The sequence below is a fragment of the Asparagus officinalis genome, chromosome 3 (genome assembly GCF_001876935.1).
Source record: "Asparagus officinalis chromosome 3, Aspof.V1, whole genome shotgun sequence".
Classification (NCBI taxonomy): Eukaryota; Viridiplantae; Streptophyta; class Magnoliopsida; order Asparagales; family Asparagaceae; genus Asparagus; species Asparagus officinalis.
Genome location: NC_033796.1, coordinates 29,055,614 through 29,078,448, shown reverse-complemented (window position 1 = coordinate 29,078,448; position 22,835 = coordinate 29,055,614). Strand labels below are relative to the sequence as shown.

Below are 22,835 nucleotides of genomic sequence, written 5' to 3'. Positions count from 1 at the left end.
ATATGAGTCTTATTGGAGTCTTACATGACGAGAAGCGTTCGATTGAATTGTTCATTGAAAAACATCAAAGGAATTTGGGCAAATCGTTGAATTATGATGGAATGTTTTCCCGCATGTTGGAGGACCCTGATGTTGATTCCGTTGGCTTTTTATCTCCTCAACAAGATGAAGGTTGGACACAATCACAATATATGAGCGGTCCTTCGCTTGTGGGCACTTCGAATGCGGTCGATACTAACACGGGAGTTCAAGAAGATAATGCAAGTGTTGAATCTGAGAATGATGATGAAGAGGAGGGCTTACAAATTGATAGCATGACCTTGATAGATCGTGATGAAGGGGACAACCACCACATTGACGGGTGTTATGCTAATAATGAGTATGTTGTCTTAGAGGATCCGCCGCCCGATGAACTTCAAGGAGAAGAATGGATCGATAACTCCGTGATGGAAAGTGTTCCTATTGGCACTAATAGCGGTCATGATACACAGGGCGAGGACTTCTCATTCGTGAAGGGAGATCTATATGAGAGCAAGGAGAAATTGATCCATGCGCTTCGCTCGTACGCCATTGCAAAAAATGTCAAGTTTAGGCCAACAAAAAATAATACTACAAGCTATAATGCGGTTTGTTTCTATCGCAAAGATGGCGATGATGAAGATATTGGTGGACACCACGACGGCAATGCGAAATGTCCGTGGAAGCTTAATTCACGCTCCGGTGTAAGAGTAGGCGGGCAATTCAAAATCACGGCATACAACGGACTCCACACTTGTAGCAATCCTCGATTAGAGATGAATAACAAGAATGCATCCTCTTCCTTCATATATCGATTGATTTTACCGCATCTGAGGGAGGATTTTGATCTAAGGCCGAAAGATATTCGTCTTCTAGTGCAAAAAGCCACCAACTTGGATGTATCATATCACAAGTGTTGGAATGCTAGGAGGAAGGCGATGATAAAAATATTCGGTGATTGGGATAAATCGTATGAGATCTTACCTCATTATCTTGAAGCACTCAAAAGAGAAAATCCAGGAACTGTCTACGAAGTATCTTCGGACCCCGTTGATGGCGGAGATCGGCGGTTCACCGGTGTATTTTGGGCATTTGGGCCATGTATTGAGGGGTTTCGATATTGTTGTCCTCTTCTTAGCATTGATGTCACCCACTTATACGGCAAGTACAAAGGAGTTTTGCTTGTTGCCACCGGAGTTGATGCGGATGGCGGTTTGTTTCCTTTGGCATTTGCAGTGGTTGATATTGAAAACACAGAGAATTGGGCGTGGTTTTTTGCATGCATTAGATATCATATCCCTAGTGTGGGTGCGCGGTCGATTACATTCATATCTGATAGGATGAAAGGAATTCCAAGAGCACTCCAACGTCATTTCCCAGAGCCACATGCACATCGTTATTGCTTGCGACATATTAGGGACAACTTCAAGAAGAAATTTGGAAACGGTCAGGTTCAAGATCTTCTTTGGCAAGCCGGCTGTGCAACAGAAAAATTAGTTTATGATCAAATACGAGAGAGGATTAAGTTTACCTCCCGAGCTGCACATGATTAGATCGAAACTAGTTTGGGACCACACAATGTTGATAAGTGGGCTTTATGTGAAGATGGCGGGAGACGGTTCTGTATGATGACTACGAACGCTTCAGAGAGTTTCAATGGCGTGCTCAAGGGAGCACGCGGTATGCCAATACAATCACTAGTTGCTAAAACATTCTACAGACTTAATAACTTCTTTCTACGACGTCGCGAACTTGGTGAAAATATCCGCTCGGAGCTCACACCGAAAAATGATGAAATGTTAGCGGCTCCGATTGTACAAGCTCGATCCTTTCATGTCGTAAGATACAGTTTTAATGAATGGGAAGTCATTGAGGGAATATCACATAGAGAAAATCGCTCTTATAAAGTTAACATGTTAGTGGATCACTCGTGTACGTGCACTTGCAACGTACCGCAATTACAATGGATTCCTTGTTCACATGTTGTCGCGGCTTGTTCTGATCTACAAGGGGGTGCGAGGATTTCACACTATGAGTTCGTCGAGGCTTGGTATTCTACTTACAACTATCGACGGTCGTGAAAGGAGTTAGGAGGAGAAATAAGTGTAGTAGATGCGATCAACCGGGCCATAAGAAAAATAATTGTCCAGTTAGGATTAGGCGTTGATGTTGTAATTTGTAGCGGTTTCGAACTGTGTTTTCTTTCGTATGTCATTTGTGATTGTTAAATGCTAGGGGTTTCATTCTGTGTTTGTTTCTGTATCTCATTTGTGATTGTAATTTGTATCGTTTCGTACTATGTTATATAAATTTAAAGTTTGGTTTCAAGTTATTGCTTTCTTCACGTTGCGCATTCATTTGTTGTTTATATATAACTAGATGAGTATTTTAACAAAAAAGATCTAACACATTGAGCATTGTCTTCTAATATAATTCTCAGTTATATTCATTATGGATCCGGGACCGAGACGCCTAGACGTTTTGACCTTCCAGACGAGCCACGTTTCAGATTATATTGGCTCAGGACAGGTAAAACATCTTTTGTGATATGCTAGTTAGCATTGGCACTAATTTTAATTTTTTGCTTTATACTTAATCAATTCTTTTTTGACGTGCAGCCCGTACCTGATATCACCATGATCGAGCATTCACAGAGCCATTCATCTTGGGTCATTGAGGATGAGAGAGTTCTAGCGCTGATCTCTCAGGCTGGTTTTCGGGAGTGCTCGACGGTTCGATATATCAGGCTTGATTGGCCGCTTATCGCTGCTTTGATTGAGAGGTGGAGGCCAGAGACCAACACCTTTCACATGCATATAGGGGAGTGCACTATCACTTTACAGGATGTGGCCGTCATTCTTGGGCTCCGGATCGATGGGCTGCCAGTTACGGGCACCGATGATCATAGTTGGCCCGAGGTATGTGCCCGGCTTCTTGGACAGGTTCCCGACTTGAGGAGTGGTGCGATGAAACTATCGTGGCTTCGTCAGACATTTCAGGGCGATATACCACAGGATGCCGATGATGAGACGCTCCAGTTTCATGCTCGTGCATACATATTGCACATGATAGGGTGCATGCTTTTTCCGGATGCGAGCAAGACTCTCGTACATGCACGATGGCTGCCACTGCTGGAGGATTTTGGTGTATGCGGCGCACTATCGTGGGGCAGTGCGGTGTTGGCATATTTGTATCGAGAATTGAGTAGAGTATCTCTGATGCAGAATAAAGAATTCAAGGGATGCTGTACGTTGATACAGATTTGGTCATGGGAGCGCATTCATATTGGACGACCCACTTTACTTATGCACCGTGACTTAGAGGGGCAGTATCCGTTGGCATACAGGTATAATTGTACACACACATATTTCATTCGTAACCTGAATATTTGTACTTATATATTCGCTATTCTGCATATAGGTATAACGTGCGATACGCTCAGTACAAATCAGCGACGCGTCACCGTCAGTTTTACCGAAATGAGCTTGATGGCCTCCAGCATGAACAGGTAAATATAAAACTCAAGAAGTATGAATATTATAGTTTTTCTGTATGATAAAGATAAATGTTTTACTTTATTTCAGTTCAAGTGGAGACCCTATACACCGCCGGAGCTCGATATACATTCTCTTGCACCTATCTGCCGAGATAGTCCCGACTTGTGGAGAGCGAGAGTTCCATTGATTTGTTGGGAGATCGTGGAGATGCATGTCCCTGACCGTGTGCTACGACAGTTTACGCTCTCTCAGCATGTACCAGATCCTGTTGAGCAGATCTTACGTCGGCGGCGACCTACTTCGCACCATAACGACTGGGCCGTAGTCCGTGCGGCCTACATAGACAGGTGGGCTCACAGGTATGATTTCATCCAGGATACGAGGCCCACGGCTGTTGACTACACCGCATATATGGGTTGGTATTGGGATATCACACGTAGATGGATCACACGTGACCCACAGCCCTTAGCTGGACACATGCCACGCCCACCGACAGATAGTTACATCCCTAGTGGGATGAACGAGAGAGATTACGTAAGTTTCTAAGCTAAATTATAATATTTTTTATTGAGTTGATACTTAATAAATTGTTTACCACGCAGGTCCGTGTTTTAGATAGCATTGATGCTGATATTGATGCGCACGTGACTGAGATTCAGGATCAGGTGGCGTTAGGTCTCCTCAGCAGGATCAAGAAGAGCATAGCGCAGGTGTTCCATAAGACTCACGTCGACGAGTTCGCAGGCCGTGAGGACAGGTCTCGCTCATTTGGACGGGCGTACGCTCGACGTCGACGGCCGCGTGATGATGACGCCGGCACTTCGCATGCCGATGGAGCCGGCACTTCGCAAAAATGGACCGGACCTTCGCAGCTGATGGAGCCGGAACTTCGGAGCTGATGCGGATTCATGTGAGAGCCGGAAGCTTCGCATGCTGATGGAGCCGGCACTCTGCGCATGCTATGGATCCGGGCACTTTCGCAGCCTCACACACAGCGGATAACAGATAGTCGAGGCTCATATCAGCGCGGGGGCGGGAAGAGCGAGGGGAAGGGGAAGAGAGGGAGAGGAGGAGAGGAGCTATATGGGTTGGTATTTGAACTTATTTTGTTAAAATTATAAATTGTATGAATCAAAATACTATAGTCTTTTATGGATCATTATAAGCTGCGATATGTGATCTTTTTGCGTATTGTTTGTTCTGGCGTGTTTCAATAATATATAGTATGCAGTAATTATTGTCAACAGGTAAATAGTTGTATAATATTTTTTGTCGCTATGTGTTTGTTTCGTCGTAGTTTAAATAATATATATATTACAGTAAATTATTGTCCACAGGTAAAATAGTTGTATATATGGTTAAATAGGTAGATGTATGCATGCTGTGTATTTTTTTTGTAAAACGCGCAACTTCACGGAGGTTGAACTCCCCGTGAAGTTTCAGTGCAATTTCCCAGAGAGCGATCCTCTGGAAATTGGCCGTAACTCCCACGGGGAGTTCAACCTCCCGTGGAGCGTTTTTAACAACAGAAGAAACCCACGGGAGTTGAACTCCCGTGGAGTTTAATGATGGTTTTAAATTTCACGGGAGTTGAACTCCCGTGAAGTTTAAAAACGTACTAAACTTCACGGGAGTTGAACTCCCGTGTAGTTTCGTAAGTTTTTTTAGAGAAACCGACCTGGTTTCAGCGACAGTGCTGAAACCAGGTCGGTTTCTCTAAATAAAACCCAAACGGGTCTTTTTTTGCAATTAAAAGAGGAAATAGGTTGGTTTTGAAAATTTGTCCTAAAGTTGCTATTACTATTGATTTTTAATTTATGTAATTGCTAACGATTATTTCTTTATGCCTTTAAACTGTTGTAAAAAGCGGGAAAAAGCACCGCTATAGCGCCGCGGATCGCGGTTGCGGGGTTGTCCGCGCCGCTCAGGGTGATTGCGGCGTGTTTAGGCGGAAAAAACCGCTTTTAGCTCGAAAATCGCCGAAAAGCGCATGTTAGCGCTGAAAAAGCGCTTAAAGGTGCTAAATCCCGCTACGGAACCCGACCCGAACCCGACCCGTACCCAATTTACATAAACCCCTCTCACCGCTGTTTCCCAAACCCACCTGTGCCCTAGCCGCTTCTCTCCCAAGCGACGACTTCCACCGGCGACGACTTCCACCGCCGTCAACGCCACCTCCGGGCTCCGATCAACGCTCCTGAACCAGCAGCACCTTTGATCAAGCCATCTTTCTCTCTCTCCAGTCAAGCCCTTCTCTTTCACGGTCCTCCGGTGACGAAGTCTAGCGCCATCAACACCGCCTCCGATCATCGCCGCATCCCGCACCAGCAACACCTCTGGAATCCGGTGAAGCCCATCTTTCTCTCTCTCTCTTTAGGGCTTTGAATTATCTCTCGTTCCTGATCTTGTAATCTAACGGAGATTTGTGTTTTCTTTCCTTTTCTTTTTCTTATTTCTTTTTGGAGTTGGATGCAGCCTATTGAACTAGATATCCAGAATTTTCAATCTCTTTTTTTTAATATTTGACAGATGTTAGTTAATTTACTCATTGCGATAAAATAAATCAGATAGAGCTCGCACAAAGGTCAAAATGGGGAAATGTTATTCTTAAAATTTTGTTTAATTTTGTAAGTAGAAGGGAGAACTCATGCACATGGTTATGAACCTAGCCAACTTAACTTTTTGAGTTTTGTCTTTTTTTAGTTTCAGTTGCAAATAACGCATCTTACTATCCCCAGTCCTTCTCTCCCCAGTCCTTCTCTACATTGACTTCATAATGAACTCTTAACGTCATGGTTACAAGTATAATTAGTTTCTGTTCTCTTGCTTTAACTTTCTTCAAGTTCTGAAGAGGTGAAAATATTTTGTCTCATCTGGCATGCACTTGCATTTCTAGGCCTTTAAACATTTTAACTCTGAAAAAATATAAAGATGATGTTACTAATCAATGCTTTTTTATTGTTGAGCATTTTTATATTAGAGACTTGAAAGTTGAAGAAATGGGACAAATAACGGTCTTTTGGATAAACAGGTACGTTTTTTCATTCTTTAATCTTTATAATTATAGCACTTTGTTAATATTATGTAATTATTACACATCTATTTCATTTTTCATTCTTTAATCTTTATAATTATAGCACTTTGTTAATATTATGTAATTATTACACATCTATTTCATGTTTAGGTATCAAGTATGCATTTGTAGAAATTTAAAAATTTTTATATGATTTTTCTTATTATTTAGCATATTTAAATATATTTATATTTGACCGTTATTTGACTGTGCGCTATTTGCCGCTATTTCGCCGCAATAGCGCGCAATAGCCTTAGCGGTACCTCTCCGCGACGCGACGCGATCCGCTATCAACAACGTATTTCCTCTCCTCTCTTTCCTCTCACCCCTTTTCCTACATTCCCTATTATTTTTCGGAAGAAGAATAATTCTGAAGGTAATTTATTTATTTGTTTATTTTTCATAAATTTAGGGTTTTAGGTAAATAGTATGTCTTTCATGATCTCAAAGACATGATCTTTCGATTTTCATTCAATTGATCTCATAGTGGTGCAGCGTTAGAGTTTTGTCCTCAAGGTCTGATCTTTTAGCCTCTTACCGGTCTCATTGAAAATTTTGCGTTTTTTTATTATTTATGGGCATTTATTTATTTTTGTCTTGGATAATAGTTTTGTTTATTTTTACTTAACTGGAAAGATGCTAAATTTTTTCATCTTTTATTGCATATATATATATTTATACACACACACACACTTAGTAACTGTGTTTTTAGCTTTTATTACATGTTAATTGATTAACTGATTCCTGTGGTATATTTGCATAGTAATCCTTGATACATAGACATGCAAATGCCAGACTTCTTCTGAACCCGTTGCTTTCTGGTACCTGGATTTTGAAATTAGGGCTAATGTAGTTTTTTCCAGATATTTGTTCATAATACACTTTTTCCTTGAAATTTTGGTTAGATTTCTGTGTATTCAAATTTATCAAATTTATTATTTATATTGAATTTTGAGGTGATTTTTGTTGTCTAGATTTGAAGCAGTTTTGATTATTCAGAAATTGTTCTATACATTAAAGGTAAATTTCATTAATTCTGAATTACTTAAATTTTGTATCCTTATTTCCCTTTGACTATCTGGTAATTTATTTATTTCGATTTTAATGTAAGCCACAATCATATCTTGTTCAAATTTCACTCAAATTTACTCAAACTGGGAAAAATGTTACATCTAAATGTTATGACATGCAGTTAAGCTAATATGTTGTCGAGCATCCGTCATAAAACATGAAGTGTTTTTTTTATTTTGTTTGTGTTTTGTTTTGTTCTTTATAGTGGCTTTTGACCTGTAATAATTGATTGTATGGATTTATTGTATATTGTTGCAAGTTATGTTTCTTTGTTTAGGCATCAAATGCTTCCTCAATGAATGATTGCTAGCCAATTTATCACAAATGAATTGTTTAATGTAGGATGTTGTTGCCTTCATTTACATATTTGTGTAATAAATGCAGAATTGCAGGAGAATAAAGGAAAAAGAAACTCTTTGCCTTATCTTTATATAACTTTTTAATAATTTAAAGCATAATGCATTTAAGATGGGTATATTATACTAATTATTCTTTTATGTGGTTAATCCGAATAAAATAGATGTATATGCTTTCATGTGACTAAAAATTTTAAGCAAAAAAAGGGCTACAATAGTTTTCAATATGTTGGTACCCTTTGTGATGTTGAGTTCTTGTTTTGTAGAAAATGTTGTAATTTGAGCAATTTATCAATATGTTGGTACCCTTTGTGATGTTGAGTTCTTGTTTTGTAGAAAATGTTGTAATTTGAGCAATTTAATAGTAAATTAGATCATTTTCATGTTTGGAGTTCTTGTTTTGTAGAAAATGTTGTAATTTGAGCAATTTAATAGTAAATTAGATCATTTTCATGTTTGGATGACTTATCTATTACCTTGGTTGGAACCAATTTGTTTATAATATGATATTTATCTTATTTTTAAATGAATGAAATTTGCTTTTTAAAAAGATTGTTTTCATAACCTTTTTTAGTTTTCAATCAAAAAATGATGATGGTGTACAGTCATTTTAAATGAGTATTTATTAAATCATAATATCAAAATAATAGGTGCGAAACAACACTAATAATAATAAGTTTGCAAATTAACAGGAGATGAAAACACCACCCTAATGAAGGCACTATTCATTCAGATTGCTTTGGTTTCTGCGCTTATGAAGTAGTAGATGTAATGCAAATAATGATGTCATGTTTGTTAATAAATAAACAAAAATAAGCAAGAACTACATAAAAACAAAATGGCAGCATATTTATAATAAAAAAACAAAAAAGAAGCATGAACTATATAAATACGAAATGTCAATATAATTAGAGTTTCTACTCATAAGTCGCACATATTAGTAATATAGATTGCAAATGGAAGCATCACTGGTTGTTATCTCCCAAGGTTCTTTTTTCGTTGAGTATGTTTTGATCCTTTTAAAGTCACGATTCTAGTTGCTAAGATTCATTTCAGCCTAGTGTCTTTCCCTTTTGCTTTGTTACTTCGCTTCCTCTTGTTATCTGCATATAAGAAATATAAGATGTAATGTAATAACTTAATAGTTTTAATACTTTGGCATTGGTTTTGCACTTACGTAAGCATTTGGATTATAATATATTATAATAATTGTAATGAACAATAAGTTGACATTACCTTGCACTTGATGTATTTTAGATGATTGTGCTTTCTGCTCGTTTGATTCTTCATCCATATTTACTATTTTCAACGGTGTTTTGTTGTAAACTTTCTCTGATTTTATATCCAATAATGGTGTATGAAACTTTCTCTGATTTTATATCCAATAATGGTGTATGCATAGGTGTGACTACAAATTTAGCAGATGCTCTTGGTTGCGGAGTCGGTTGAGGCGCATCCTCAAGTAAATTAATGATCGATGCATCTACAGATTCCTATATATATATATATATATATATATATGAAAATTGTTACCTGACTTGTAGAGTTAAATTCAATTGCCCGTGAATTGTCTGAAGTTTCCTCTATTACTTTGTTTATTGTGAAACCTTCATTACCTTCCACGAAATTATATCGCGTTAGTTTTACCTGAACCTTAATACATTTTCCAGATATGGCTTTTATCGCTTCTGGAAAACTTCTCTACCATTAAACTGATCAATGAATAATTATTTGTTAGGCACATATTGAATGTGTTTTAAAATGAGTTTCAAAATACTTTAAGATGAAGATGTACTCAGATATTTTATTGTTCGTGCAACCTCTTGAGCCGGTACTTTCACCAATTTTTCAACTTGTTCATAACAACGAAAGTAGTTTTCGTAGATTCATCTTGAATTTCCATAGTTATCCTATAGTTGTATAATTTTTTTCCAAAACATTGATTATCAAAGTCATTCTGTGTTATGTATTTGTGGTTCATATTGTAAATTTTTACATACCTATTTTTTGCAAATACCTCTGTCACTTTGCGCACCAAAATGTATCTCCCGCATCAATTGTTTTTTTTAAACAATCCGGACTTCCACGATAACGCCATTTTTGGTTATCCATTATAGTATTGATTCTCACATTGCATATATAGAAATATTCCATGAAATTACAAAGATGAATATTAGCTATACAACAGATGATAAGTTTGCATAACTGATAGGCCATCTTTTAAAAGCTTTATTACCTCCGCGGTTTCTAGATCATTGAATAAAATAAGATCGCTCAAAGGTGCAGATGCAAATGGTGCAACATTTGGTCTGATTTTTGGGGGGAAAATATCATTTGATATAATAGGAAAAAGTCATATCGCGCCCAAAAATTGCTAATCACGGTATGTTGTTTTGTGATAACCATATAAAAAATATATTGGTCCACATATCGGTCGATAGATCGGCCATATCGGGGGGATATCGCCCAAAATAGCCAAAAAGAGGTGAATAATATTTAGAGATCATATCGGTTGCGGCAAACCTTGTAAAAGGATATATCAGAGGATATATCGGATCATGTCGGGGATATTTAAAATAATGGGTACAAGTTTCAAAGCCCTATACGATGATGATTTTGACCATTCAGACGGAAATAATATGGTCCTCCACAATTATTGTAAGTATTATCAATATTTCTCCCGAGGATGTAAAAGTAAACATACTATTATAGGATTCGATATTTTCCTTAAATTTATTATTGTCTGCTTCCACCTAGGTATAAAAGTTCTCGAAGAAAACATGGAGGTTCTTTTAAAAGAGGGAACTTTATTTTCCTTTACCACAACAATGAGAGAAAGAAGACTTCTTTGTTTTCCAAGATTTTTCTGCTCATTCCTCATACCACAACATAGGTTGGCAATATTCACATATAACTTTGGGTGGTCCAAAATTTTGTACCTTATTTTGTCAACTGCAATTCAATAAGAATCATTTTAATTAGTACCATTATACATATTCATACAAAATTAAATATTTGAAGAGGTGCAATTCAGTAAAATGTGTGAAATAACATGATTCTTAACAATAAAGTCCTTATGTTTGAAATTGTTATTAACTTCATAGTTCATTTTATTATTAATGGACGGCTTCACCTTCAAAAGAAAGGTTGAAAAATTAATAAAATTAACATTAGAAGAGCATTTATTACCTACTGTACGGTTAATTTAAGTTTGAATTACACGTTTTCTTTCTTGTCTGCTGCTCATTTGTAGCTTCAACGGTTGCATTGATGATAGAACTTATAATTCTTCTGCTTTTATACGAACGTAATTTTTGCCTTCTGTTGTTGCCATTCACTTCATTATCAACAATTATATGATCATGTTGTTTTTCAGGCTCAAGGATGTTATTTTGAGTAGGATAATGTTGATTTCTCTTCTTCCTTTTGATCTTAGTATCAAATCCCTTGGTTTAGAATGCCAAGATCATGCGCACATATGCAACTATAATGTATCAAATTCTCTTATTTGTGTAGTTACCTTGAGATAAACTCTGTTGATTGTCTTCCATGTTTGCTGGAGTTGATAATGAGTCTGCAAACATGTGATTTGTAACATAGTCCTCTTGGCTAAACTGTTTGTTGTATGCTATGGAGCTAACAGAAAATCTTGGCGTTTACTTGGAGGCTTGTATTTGATCTCATTAAATTAACAAGAACTTATTGTTTTATCTCTTTAAATTAACAGAAACTTATTCTGAAGCCCCTGCTGATGCTATTAACAACTCTATATGATTATTTTAGATTGAGGACGAAGATCACTAAAAACTCAAATAACTTGAAAGTATAGTGAAGTTGCTCATCAAAATCTGGTCCCTAATAAGTAATAACCACACCACAAAGTTTTTCATCCGACATAAATATTTTCCCTGTAATTTTGCTACACTTTTTATTCTGCATACGAGTCTTGATTGTTTACTGTACTATGTACCTTATGTAATTTTTCAGGGTTCAATTACTAACATTGTGGCATATTTTCAGAACTATGCATCTGTTAAAAGTGAAGTTGTAATGTAAATGTGCGATCTCGCCTCCTGGAGTGGATGTTTCATTACCTTCTCATCCAAAAGTTTTTCAGTAAGTTTGATTACATTCTTAAAAGACTTGGATTAGTATTTATTTTCGTCCTCTCCTTTCTCTTCTATTTTAAATTCACATCTCTATTTTTTTCTTGTCATTAACCAGGGCCAGTTGCTCTGAAGTGATTTCACAAGGTCACGATGTAGTGTGTTTTAGGTACTTAACTTCCCCTCCACCTCCACTTCCTCTGCTCTGACTTCTTCGACTTCTCCAACTTCTCTTCCCCTCATTTTCCTTCTTGAAAATGGCGTCAAGTCGGGCATGACAAATGGGACCCCATAGGCATCACATGTTCCTCCACCTAGTCTTGAAATTTTAACTCTTTAAGGATTTTATTCTATTAGTTAATGTACCGTTGATTGTGGTAGCCAAATCATCTTATGTTTGTGCATCTATCGGACACTTGTGGTAATACACTTACCTTGAAATGTTTTGGGAGTTAATTCTCTCTTGTAAATAGGGTGAGGTTTTCCTTATTTGTAATTTATTTTCTTTTGTAAATATGAAGAGGTTTGACCAAAAAAATATAGTGAAAGTAGGTGACAGTAGTAGATATACTCCAACTGAGGAAGATATTGAATTCAGGTAACTTGTCAATTAGTAGCAAGGAATGAAAATATCATTGCTAGGAAGTCCTTAACTACAAAGCCTGTGAGCGAGCTACATTCTTTCGGTTTCCTTTTTAAGTCTAGAGGTGTATGCAACCCATAAGATACATTAAGGATGATGTCAGCAAGACATTTGTTAACGTGGCCACTTATAATGTCTTAGCTCATTGTTATGCAGAACCACAAAAATATAAATTTACTGACTTGTGAATTAACAATTAGGTGTGGTGACTGAAAAGTATTTGCACTGAAGTGATTTCACATTGTCAATTAGTATCAAGGAATGAAAAAGTATTTGCACTGAAGTTATTTCACGTAGTCACCATTGTTTTGCAGAACCACAAATATATGAATGGACTGACATGCATATTAACAATTGGGTGTAGCGACTAAAAAGTATTTGCACCGAAGTGATTTCACATGGTCATGATATAGTTTGTTTCAGGATGTAGTCTGTTTTGGACAGATTTATAAAATATTACATCGTGAAATCACTTCAGTGCAAATAGTTTTCAGTCACCACACCCAATTGTTAATCCGCAAATCAGTCCATTTATATTTTTGTGGTTCTGCATATCAATGGTGAACATGTGAAATCACTTTAATGCAAATACTTTTACATTCCTGGCTACTAATTGACAATGTGAAATCACTTCAGTACAGTTACTTTTCAATCGCCACACCCAATTGTTAATCCGCAAGTCGGTCCATTTATATTTTTACGGTTCTGTATAACAATGGGCTAGGACATTATAAGTGGCCACATTAACAAATGTCTTGCCGGCTTCATCCTCAATGCATCTTATGGGTTGCATACACCTTTAGACTTGAAAAAGAATTCGAAAAGGATGTAGCTCACTTACAGACTTTGTAGTTGAGGACTTCCTAGCAAGTATATTTCCATTCCTTGCTACTAATTGACAAGTCACCTGAATTCCTGAATTCGACAGTCAATATCTTCCTCGATTGGAGTATATATACTACCGTCACCTACTTTTATTATGTTTTTTTGGGTCACACCTCTTCCTATTTACAAAAGAACATAAATTGCAAATGAGGAAAAACCTCACCTTATTTAGAAGAGAAAATAAACTCCCTAAACATTTCAAGGTAAGTGCATTACCACAGGTGGCCGATGGATGTACCAAGACAAGATGAGCTGGCTGCCACAATAAGCGGTACGTCAACTAATGGAATAAAGTCTTTGAGAGTCAAAATTTCAAGACTAGGCGGAGGAACATGTGATGCCTGGGGGGTCCATTTGCCATGCCCGACTTGATGCCATTTCCAGGAAAGAAAATGAGGGGAGGGGAAGTCGGAGAAGAAGTCAGAGCAGAGGGGAAGTGGAGGTGGAGCGGAAATGGCGGTCGCCAGTAGAGGCGGAGGGAAAGTGGAGGTCGGCAGGGGAGGAATGTTCAAAATTATCAGGTAATGTTATTGTATTATAGTTTGTTGTAGACTCTTAACTATTTTTGAGCTTCATGCATGACTATTTGTAATTTTTGTTGTTTCTTTTTTTGCAAACTTAAGAAACTTTTACTAACCAATTCTTTTACAAAGAATTCTAGACATACCCCGCTTTGACGATATGCAATTCTTACCTTAACCTCAATGTTGTGTATATCTAAAATGCTCACATATACAACTCTTCAAAGGTGACTAATAAAGCTCAATCAAAACCTTTAAAAAATAGGAAACCAACAGTAATAGAGATTTTAGGCTCAAAGTCTTCAACATTTTTTATGAGGTTTATGTAAACCTCTATCATTCCATACTCCAATTCTCAAATTTAGTGACATTAGTTGAACTACTAGGTCCACCCCTATTATCAACAAGTTCTGACAACTTATTAAACAAATTAGAGTCTTTATCATTGTCAAGCAAATACAAAGTTTCATTAGATATCTTCTAAGCAATATTCTGAGAATGAATAATTCGTGCTGAATGAATGCCCGTGTTCACAAACTTCCTCCTACACTGCTTAACACCATTTATTTCATCAACTGAAGGAACATCACTCAACAATCGAATCCCATTTACTGTCTTGCAATCAACCTCCTTATGGTCTTTTTTTGCCCAACAAGAGCAAAATTTAGGCACTCATTCAAACTCAATTTTTCTGTTAAAAAATGTTTCCACTAGTATCCGTTACTTTAATTTGATCCTTCAGTTCTTTTCCCAAATCCACTTCAACGAGCACTTTAGCATAGGAAATTCAATCTCTATTATCAGTTAACTCATCTGAACAAAGAGGTTTCTTTAAGCTACCAATGATTATACGAACAGTAGTGTCACTCGTAGATGTAAAGACAAATTAGGAAGTCTAATCCATAGAAGCACATAAGTTCTTGAACCTATAACAAAGTCTTCAATGTGAGAGGTTTTAAATTAAAGATTATCATTCCTCTTTCTAGAAGAACCTTTTTCTCAGACTTAGATTAAAATACAAAGATGAAATAGCCACCATCATGTTTCAAAATCATGGAGAACCAATACCTTTCCAATTATCTTTAAAATTACTCGTAGTCCAAAAAGGCACGTTTCAACCAAGCACAAATCTGCTAGCTCCTGCAATATTCAATTTCAAGCTCAACAACGCTAAAGGAATATCAGCACAATCTTCTATAGACAGAATTCTCAATAAATTGTAATTTCATACTCGATGACAATTGTGGTTGTCCACAAACAAATCCTTCAAGATTTCGCTGGCACTTCCTTCAATTTATACTCAGATGTCGCCTCATTAGCCTAAGCTCTTTTAGCTTTAGCATTTCTCTTTGACTTCAAATTAGTACTGCTGCGATATATACCCAATTTAGCTCTAGGACTATGACAATCGTCTACAACCAGGACTTCATTACTACGAATTTGCAATTCCTTAATTCCATCACCCTTTTGAGTCTACAACACCTTGAGATCCTTCACCAATTTCAATGGGAAATTTCTTACAAGATCCAGATCCTCATTGATAGCCAAACCTTAACCAAGAACTTGAGCTTTTCCAACTCTTGTCTTTAATGATGAATCTTTCACCTTCAGCTTTAGATGGAAGATTGGTCCCTTAGCTCTCAGATTTTTAGGTTTACAACCTTGATTTATCCCGTTCTGACAATGAATGAGCAGGGATCGGCGACAACTCTTAAATGCTTTGAGAGCCATTACTCGCCCATCTCTCTATCTCTTTTTAACTATTTTCTCCATAAACAAACTGCTAGTTGTTTATTAAAAGTTGAAACATGCAACCATTTGTTATTTCATTGTCTTATTATTTGTTGATATCTTGACTAATCCTTGAAATGTTATGCTGATTTGACCTTTGATACATGTATTTGATCAAAATTTTATTAACCTTCATTAACATTTCTTTATCTATGTAGATTGATTTCCGAGCCATAGCCACGATGTCACCTTACACACCTTAAGAAGTTTATCTGCTATCAAGGTATGTGAGGAAGTTTGGCTAAACTTTTATTTGATAAAATTTAATATATCTCTCAAACTTACATGCCTTTTGCATTTTATGCAGTCAAATGGAGCTATAATTTTACAGATAGGGTTTGAAGGTATACATCGAAAGATTTTTATTGCCAATATCCATCTAACATCTACGAGCCCAGAAGCTCGAGGTTCACAGGTACTAATTAATATATGTGGTGTTGTTTTGTATTGTTCTAAAAACATCACAAGGCTGGAATCCCCACACCTAATAGTAGAACATTTAGTTCTTACTGACCTGATATCACTATCTGCAGAGTAAAAGAACAATTAGAATAGATGATAAAATAGGTTAATTAATATGAAATCTCCTCCAATTTTAAAAAATATTAGGATTTGACATTATTTCTTTATCATATATCTCTTGGTCGCCATTAAATTTTTAACTGTACGGTTAGCCACATGCTATCCTTTTTTCCTTCCTGCACAAGATTATCGGAAGCTTCCTTGCGCAAAGCTAGAGGTCTCTCTATCTATTTTCCATGTTTCCTACATCATCAAGATTGTAAACCCAAATAGTCTTTCCTTTATCTTTTCTCCTATGGGATTCAAACTAAGTCTTTCTAGTAGCACAATTTTACCTCCGCCAAGTCTTGGGTGTATGCTTTGTAGAAGCGACTTTTACAAGTGAGGACTCTAAACTTGGTTTCAGAGGCGGAGTTATGTGGTATGGGGTGATGTCAAGTGGCATCCGTCATAGATAAAAAATATTAAAGGAGCATATGTTGACTTATAACTGATTATCAAAGCTAGGCGACAACACAAAATCATATGTAGACTTATAACCTCTAATCAGTGCCCTGTGACTTTTGATGAGCTAAACCAAAAGTAAAATAACCTATAACCAATTAACTTAAATAGCCCAATTGACCCATATCAAAGTGCTATAACCATTTTTGGAAGGGCAAAAAATTGCATAAATGGCCTTATTGTGTTGGAAGGCTAAGAAGTCAAATAGTCCTCTCTCTGTCTCTTTCTTGTTCACTCTCTTCCTCAATGTAAAGAAATGAGTATAAAAACTATGAAAGAAGACAAAAAAAAAGAAAAAGAAAAAAGACATATTATTATTTTTTCATTAATATGAGAGTAAAATTAGTAATGCCATCCTCATACATATTATGACACCATTGTTATGAATTCCTAGCTCTGCACACTACTAGTTTTATCTGTTCAGCTAACAAGGAGATAAATAAAGAAATAAAGTCATTTGATTCTTGATAAGCAAATTGGCTTTCACTTTTTGCCATAGAGAAAAGGAACAACATATTCAAATTAATCTCCGCGATTGACCATTGAGTCTTTGACCATGTATCATTTCAGTTGAGGACCAACCGGTTTATATTTGAATCTGAGAATTGAGAATTCTTAGGCTTTCTTGGCCAATGACGTGTACAAGATAACCTATCTTGAGTTTGCTAAACCATTACCATTTTGTAATGGTATATCGATTATTATGCCCAGTGTTCCAAAGGCAAACTGATGGGCATGTGACTCAGCCGGTAGTATATGTATAAGAATTAGCAAACATCCATATACATTTACTTGGAATAAATCAGTGTATACTACACAGGTAGGATCACTTAAAGAACCAGAAATAAAGGCATCCAATATGAGCGTGGAAGAAGAAATAGAAATGTAGATACATCTCAAGTGCAAATACTTGTACATAGTCCCCTAAGTTACCCTGACACTTTGTCTGGGCTCTTGTATCCATGCCTGACATCGACACTCATTAGCCTTAGACACTCCTTAAATATGCATGTGTACTCAATTATATAATGCATGTTTTAGTTTAAACTATCTGTCATACACTTCTTACACATATAGCTCACTCTTCACGTCTACTTCCCACAATTTACAAGATAAGGGTGGGGTTCATATCAGCTCGCACCCAGTCCAAAAGAATGATTTTAAAGTCTCATTTAGACATCAAGTTAAAAAAATGATCGTTTTTCTAATATTAATCTATTTACTAAATGAAACATAAAAATATTAGAGAAATTTTTTCGTAACATGCAAATGAAAGCCATAATCAACCTCATGAAATTTATTAACTTCAATATGTAGATTTGTGGTCGTGTCCTCTTTTTCTACCTTTTCAAATTGTCACATCTTGTATTGGCGGTCACATCTGCTCCTATCACTATTCCCTTGTAATATAGATAGTCTCAAATGGCATAGTGGCCTCAAATACTATATTGTCTGAAATGGAAATAAGGGTATATAACCATATCCCACACGTGAGGATATAATAGCCAAATGGAAAGGTTGATAGGTAGATAGTGGGTACTTCCACATACTATCTCCGTGGATAGCCTGCAGTAGTGAGATCCCTCATGTCCCTCCTGCTAGGTGTCACCAACATATGTATACAGCAAGTACTTCCCCGTATTATCTCTGTAGATAGCCTGCAAAAGAGAGATACTTACGTCCCTCCTGGTAGGTGTCACCAAAGTGTGGTTCTAGACGTAGTTCCCAAAAAAACAGGTCAGTCTAAAAACTGTCTATCAAGCATGTAAAATGAAGGAGGGCGTGCACAATATAATGTGTATCAATGTCAATGATACATCATCGTGAAATCTCCAATGAATCAAATAAGGCATATAAAGTACATTGATGAAATCATGCATACGGAAGCTGTGTGAAATCATCATGTTAACCTTACTAGCAATAGAGAAAAAAACAATAAAGAGATAATCTTGAAAGTAATAAATATGTAAAAGCTATATTGCAACCTAGTCCTTGAGGATGATAAAGATAGTAGTGTTAACTAACGATCCTTCTTTTATCATCTTCTTATAAGGAAAAGATGGAATAGAATGTTTGGTATGTGAGACTCCCTGCAATAAGTGTCATGCCGTGTCCCAAATATATAGGTGAGGTCAAGCATGCTGCAAGTCGGCTGACGCATTGTATTGACATTATCATATATTGATAGGTAGGCGTCCACCTCTATCTACCGATACTAGGCTATGTTTCAATGTAAATTGGCTAGTCAAGCTAGAAGTGTACATAAGGTTATTTACATGGTTATGTTATTAATCAAATACGTAAGATTTGATTGAAAATGCTTTAAACAAAACAGTTGTCTTTTTGAGATTAATCTCCTCTTGTTTCTAGCTCTTGCCTTTATATATCCTAGGGTTTTGGACTATTATAATTAAGCGTTTAAGGCCAACACGTGAGTATTTATAGCAATAAGGTTAAACAAATTCGGGTTATACCTGTTATGGATCATTTAAGGGGTCGAACTTTGAAAGTGCTGAAAATTTCATCAAAAATCACGACTTCAAACTTAAATACTTTTGTAATGAATTTTAGGTCAAAAGAGAGAGAGAGATTTTGAAATCCAAACAAAAACCAAAGAATCAAGTTAATCAGTAACTCAGCGGTAGAAAATGAGTGTTGCATGATATGTGCGATCCAGATGCAAAGGTACTCGATATGGGACTCACATTCGTCCACATAAGAGGCGCCCTTTTTGATGCCATGTTTCTTGGCAAAATGAAAGAACTCCCTAGTAGTGAACTCGCCTTTGTTGTCCGTGTGCAACCTTTTGAGTTTCCTTATAAAAACACCTTTGACGATCTTTTGAATTCTTGAAATTTTGTAGACTTTTTAATTACGATCCTTACAGTATTCCATGCACTAAATGATCATGCCTGTTCAGTTAACTAAAGATGGTAATGTTAGAAACCCAAAAGGCACCTAAGCATTGTCACTGATACTATTCTAATTTTGAAATAATTAGATATTCTTTCTGTGCCGAGAGCTCAAACAGTTGGAAGGATAATGGTTTTTTGAAAGAAGAAGATTGGCTAATTATTTGTGGAGACTTCAATTCAGTTCTAGAAAGGTAATTTTACTTTCAACTTTGTAAATAGTGTAAATGTGCTCATATAAATTAAATATATATTTTTTCCTTAGTTCAATATATAAGGCCATTACTACAAAACTTCTACATCGCATTGTTGATCTCTTCGATCTTCTTTGTCGCTCCAAACTCCCACGCTTGAGTTGCCGCCCTCGCTTGAGTCGCCACCATCGTAAACAATTCATGTAAATTACCCATAAAGTAATCACTTTAAAGATTAAGATCATGGATTTAGGCCCACAATGTATAAACTCGACTATAAACTTAGATAATTCCCTCTAGTGCTAAGTCTAGAATGACAACTCCTATGTGTCTGGTTTTAGTCCGTGCCGTGAATGTCATTTTCCGTTGAAATAAATTTTCACTGTACCTAGATGTCTTTATTAGATTTTTACATTTACTTCAAAAATAATATTTCGATTTTCTATATGGCAGGGGTCAGTTCTTCAGGCACGACTAAGCTAATGGAAAACTTCTGAGGAGAAATTAGATTTGAGGAGCAATTATCACTGAACAAACAGTAACACTTTTTTGTACAGTCCAGATTCTACTAGATATCATACTTGAGGTATTCTGATACACTCCCATACTAGATATCATACTTGAGGTATTCTGATACACCCAGAAATCAGTATTTGATACTTGGGAAATATTTGCTGTGACTGATGACTGCAAATTTTTGCTTAAATCAGGAAGTGACTGATGACTTGTCTGCAATTGCTTGGAATATTATCCGAGTTTGAGTCTATCTAATATATGGCAGTAAATTGTCTTCACATCGTTAAGTCTCGTATGCAACCCTACTGAAGTATTGAGTCTCCATTTTGTTTTTCTGTATTTTTTAAAATGATAGGAGTAGGAATTTTTCATCGCCACTCATTCATGAAGACGGTACTTAATCAAGTTGTCTTAACAGATTGTTGCTGGATCTTTGTTGTGGTCTCTTGTGAAATGAAAATTGTTGCAGGTTTCCGTGGTAATTGGAAGATGAGACTAGAACTTTATTATAAGTAATATTCTTTCTTGCATGTTTTTGCTGCGCAGCCGCAGGCTTGCGCTGCTTGATTTTGATGTGACTTCATCAGTCGAAATCTTAAGCTTTAAACATGCATTTCCCATATTAGACAAGTCCTGCAAATTTGTACCTTTGTGTCTACATTTCAAATACCTTGAAATGCTGTGTTGCTAATTTTTAACATAAACATTAACTGCGATTTTCAACTGCATAAAGACAAATATTTTATAAACTAGTGTGCCCCGTGCGAAGCACGGTCCTCCATTTTTTGTTTCCGCTGCGATAATTATTTCTTAAATGCTACAGTTTTTTGTGAACATAATTTTTTGAAATGCTACAGTTGTTTATTTGTGCTATAGTAATAATACTACAGTGATTCACTATAGCATTTGCTGTATCATGAATAGTGAATCTTTGAATCCTCCTCTAATTATAGAAGAAGAGTAGATACGAAGTCATTTCTCATTCTTTCATTGTTTATGTATGATTATGCAAGAAGTTGGGTTTTATAGATACATAATAATAATTAGCATTCTGTAATTCTTCCATCTTCCTCAATGAGTCATGCTTGGATGATAACCATTGTCGTACATTACAAATTGCCCCCACAATTTTTTATGAACATAGAACAAAGTCGTCGTAATTGAGGACCAAAGTTTGGAAGAAGAAAACTTTTGGATGGTGTGATATGTTCAAGTCAGAAAAATGAAGATAGAATCGTCCAAGCAAGAGCCTTACGCTATCATGTAATCTCGTCAATAAAATGACAATAAGGTAGTAACATCATAGTTACGTGAGTAAATCTAAACGAATGCATATTGTAAAAGGAAGAAAGGGGGTGATTCTGAATCAAAGAGGAGAAAGCTTGATGCTCATTTTAATAAATAATGTAATGATACATATTTATTTATGGTTCCTCTTATTGAAGGAAGAGTACAAAGCTTGATGCTCATTTCCTATAATATTACTTGCTCATCTTTCTCAAAAAAAGTTGCATATTCATCATCAATATCCATTTCTTGCACGCAGAGAAGAAAATGAGGTTGTGAAGTACAAATGAGGGTGTATTGGCAATTTCGCGCTCCAAAGTCCGAAATGCCAAATAACATATCAACTGCATGCTCATGCTTCTCGAAATATAAGCTTTACCTACCTCCATAACCATAAGCCATTAGCATTTAGCCAATTGCAGTTGGATCTACTATCTGCAATCCAAAAATACATCAGTACTTCATACTTATAAAATTTTAGGAAAAAAGGATCTGTAATAGGTTTGTTGTATCAGAGATTCAGAAGGATTGTGGGAACAGCTACAAATAGGCTGGATGTTCAGAGTCGGATTACGTTGACGACCGGGAAACAGAAGGTACCCGCACATTGCACCGTCAATTTGTCTAATTGCATCGTTACTGGGGAAACAACTTTACATCTGATCATCGTCTTATCCATGTCACAAATTGAGTACACTTAAGAAAGCTATTTGGTTGGGAGTTTTTGGTTGGTGATCTCCGAGTACATGGTTTTTTGACAGCGGAAGTGTCATAGATCTAAGTGAAGTTTGGATATGTACCATGAGAAAGACAAATATATTGATATTAGCGGCCAGTTTATCTTGAACTTAAGAGGCTTTAAAGTCAAGAAAGTTGGCATTACAAATAATCAAGGCAACATGTATGTAAAATTTGAGCATTGCTTAAAAATTTGATCGG

At 36.4% G+C, this 22,835-nt stretch overlaps 2 protein-coding genes and 1 long non-coding RNA gene across 7 annotated transcripts; all 3 read left to right on the top strand.

Annotated features, from left to right (window-relative positions):
* On the top strand, positions 3 to 1,571 carry LOC109834856. Its single transcript, XM_020402871.1, has one exon. The coding sequence runs from the start codon at positions 3 to 5 to the stop codon at positions 1,569 to 1,571; it is 1,569 nt and encodes a 522-aa protein (XP_020258460.1).
* LOC109834855 (serine/threonine-protein phosphatase 7 long form homolog) lies at positions 2,829 to 4,414 on the top strand. Its single transcript, XM_020402870.1, has 4 exons — positions 2,829 to 3,364; positions 3,439 to 3,526; positions 3,603 to 4,049; positions 4,118 to 4,414. Exons 1-4 carry the CDS (start codon positions 2,829 to 2,831, stop codon positions 4,412 to 4,414), a joined length of 1,368 nt encoding a protein of 455 aa, XP_020258459.1.
* Positions 5,539 to 21,091, top strand: LOC109833589. 5 transcript variants are annotated; one of them, XR_002245262.1, is made up of 10 exons: positions 5,539 to 5,861; positions 6,496 to 6,546; positions 6,830 to 6,964; positions 12,036 to 12,131; positions 12,240 to 14,170; positions 16,120 to 16,184; positions 16,269 to 16,376; positions 19,989 to 20,093; positions 20,547 to 20,718; positions 20,804 to 21,091. It is a non-coding gene; the product is annotated as an uncharacterized LOC109833589 (long non-coding RNA). The 5 variants fall into 5 exon arrangements; XR_002245258.1 differs by lacking the exon at positions 6,830 to 6,964 and adding an exon at positions 7,563 to 7,608 and having other exon boundaries at positions 20,547 to 21,041; XR_002245260.1 differs by lacking the exons at positions 6,496 to 6,546; positions 6,830 to 6,964 and adding an exon at positions 7,563 to 7,608 and having other exon boundaries at positions 20,547 to 21,041.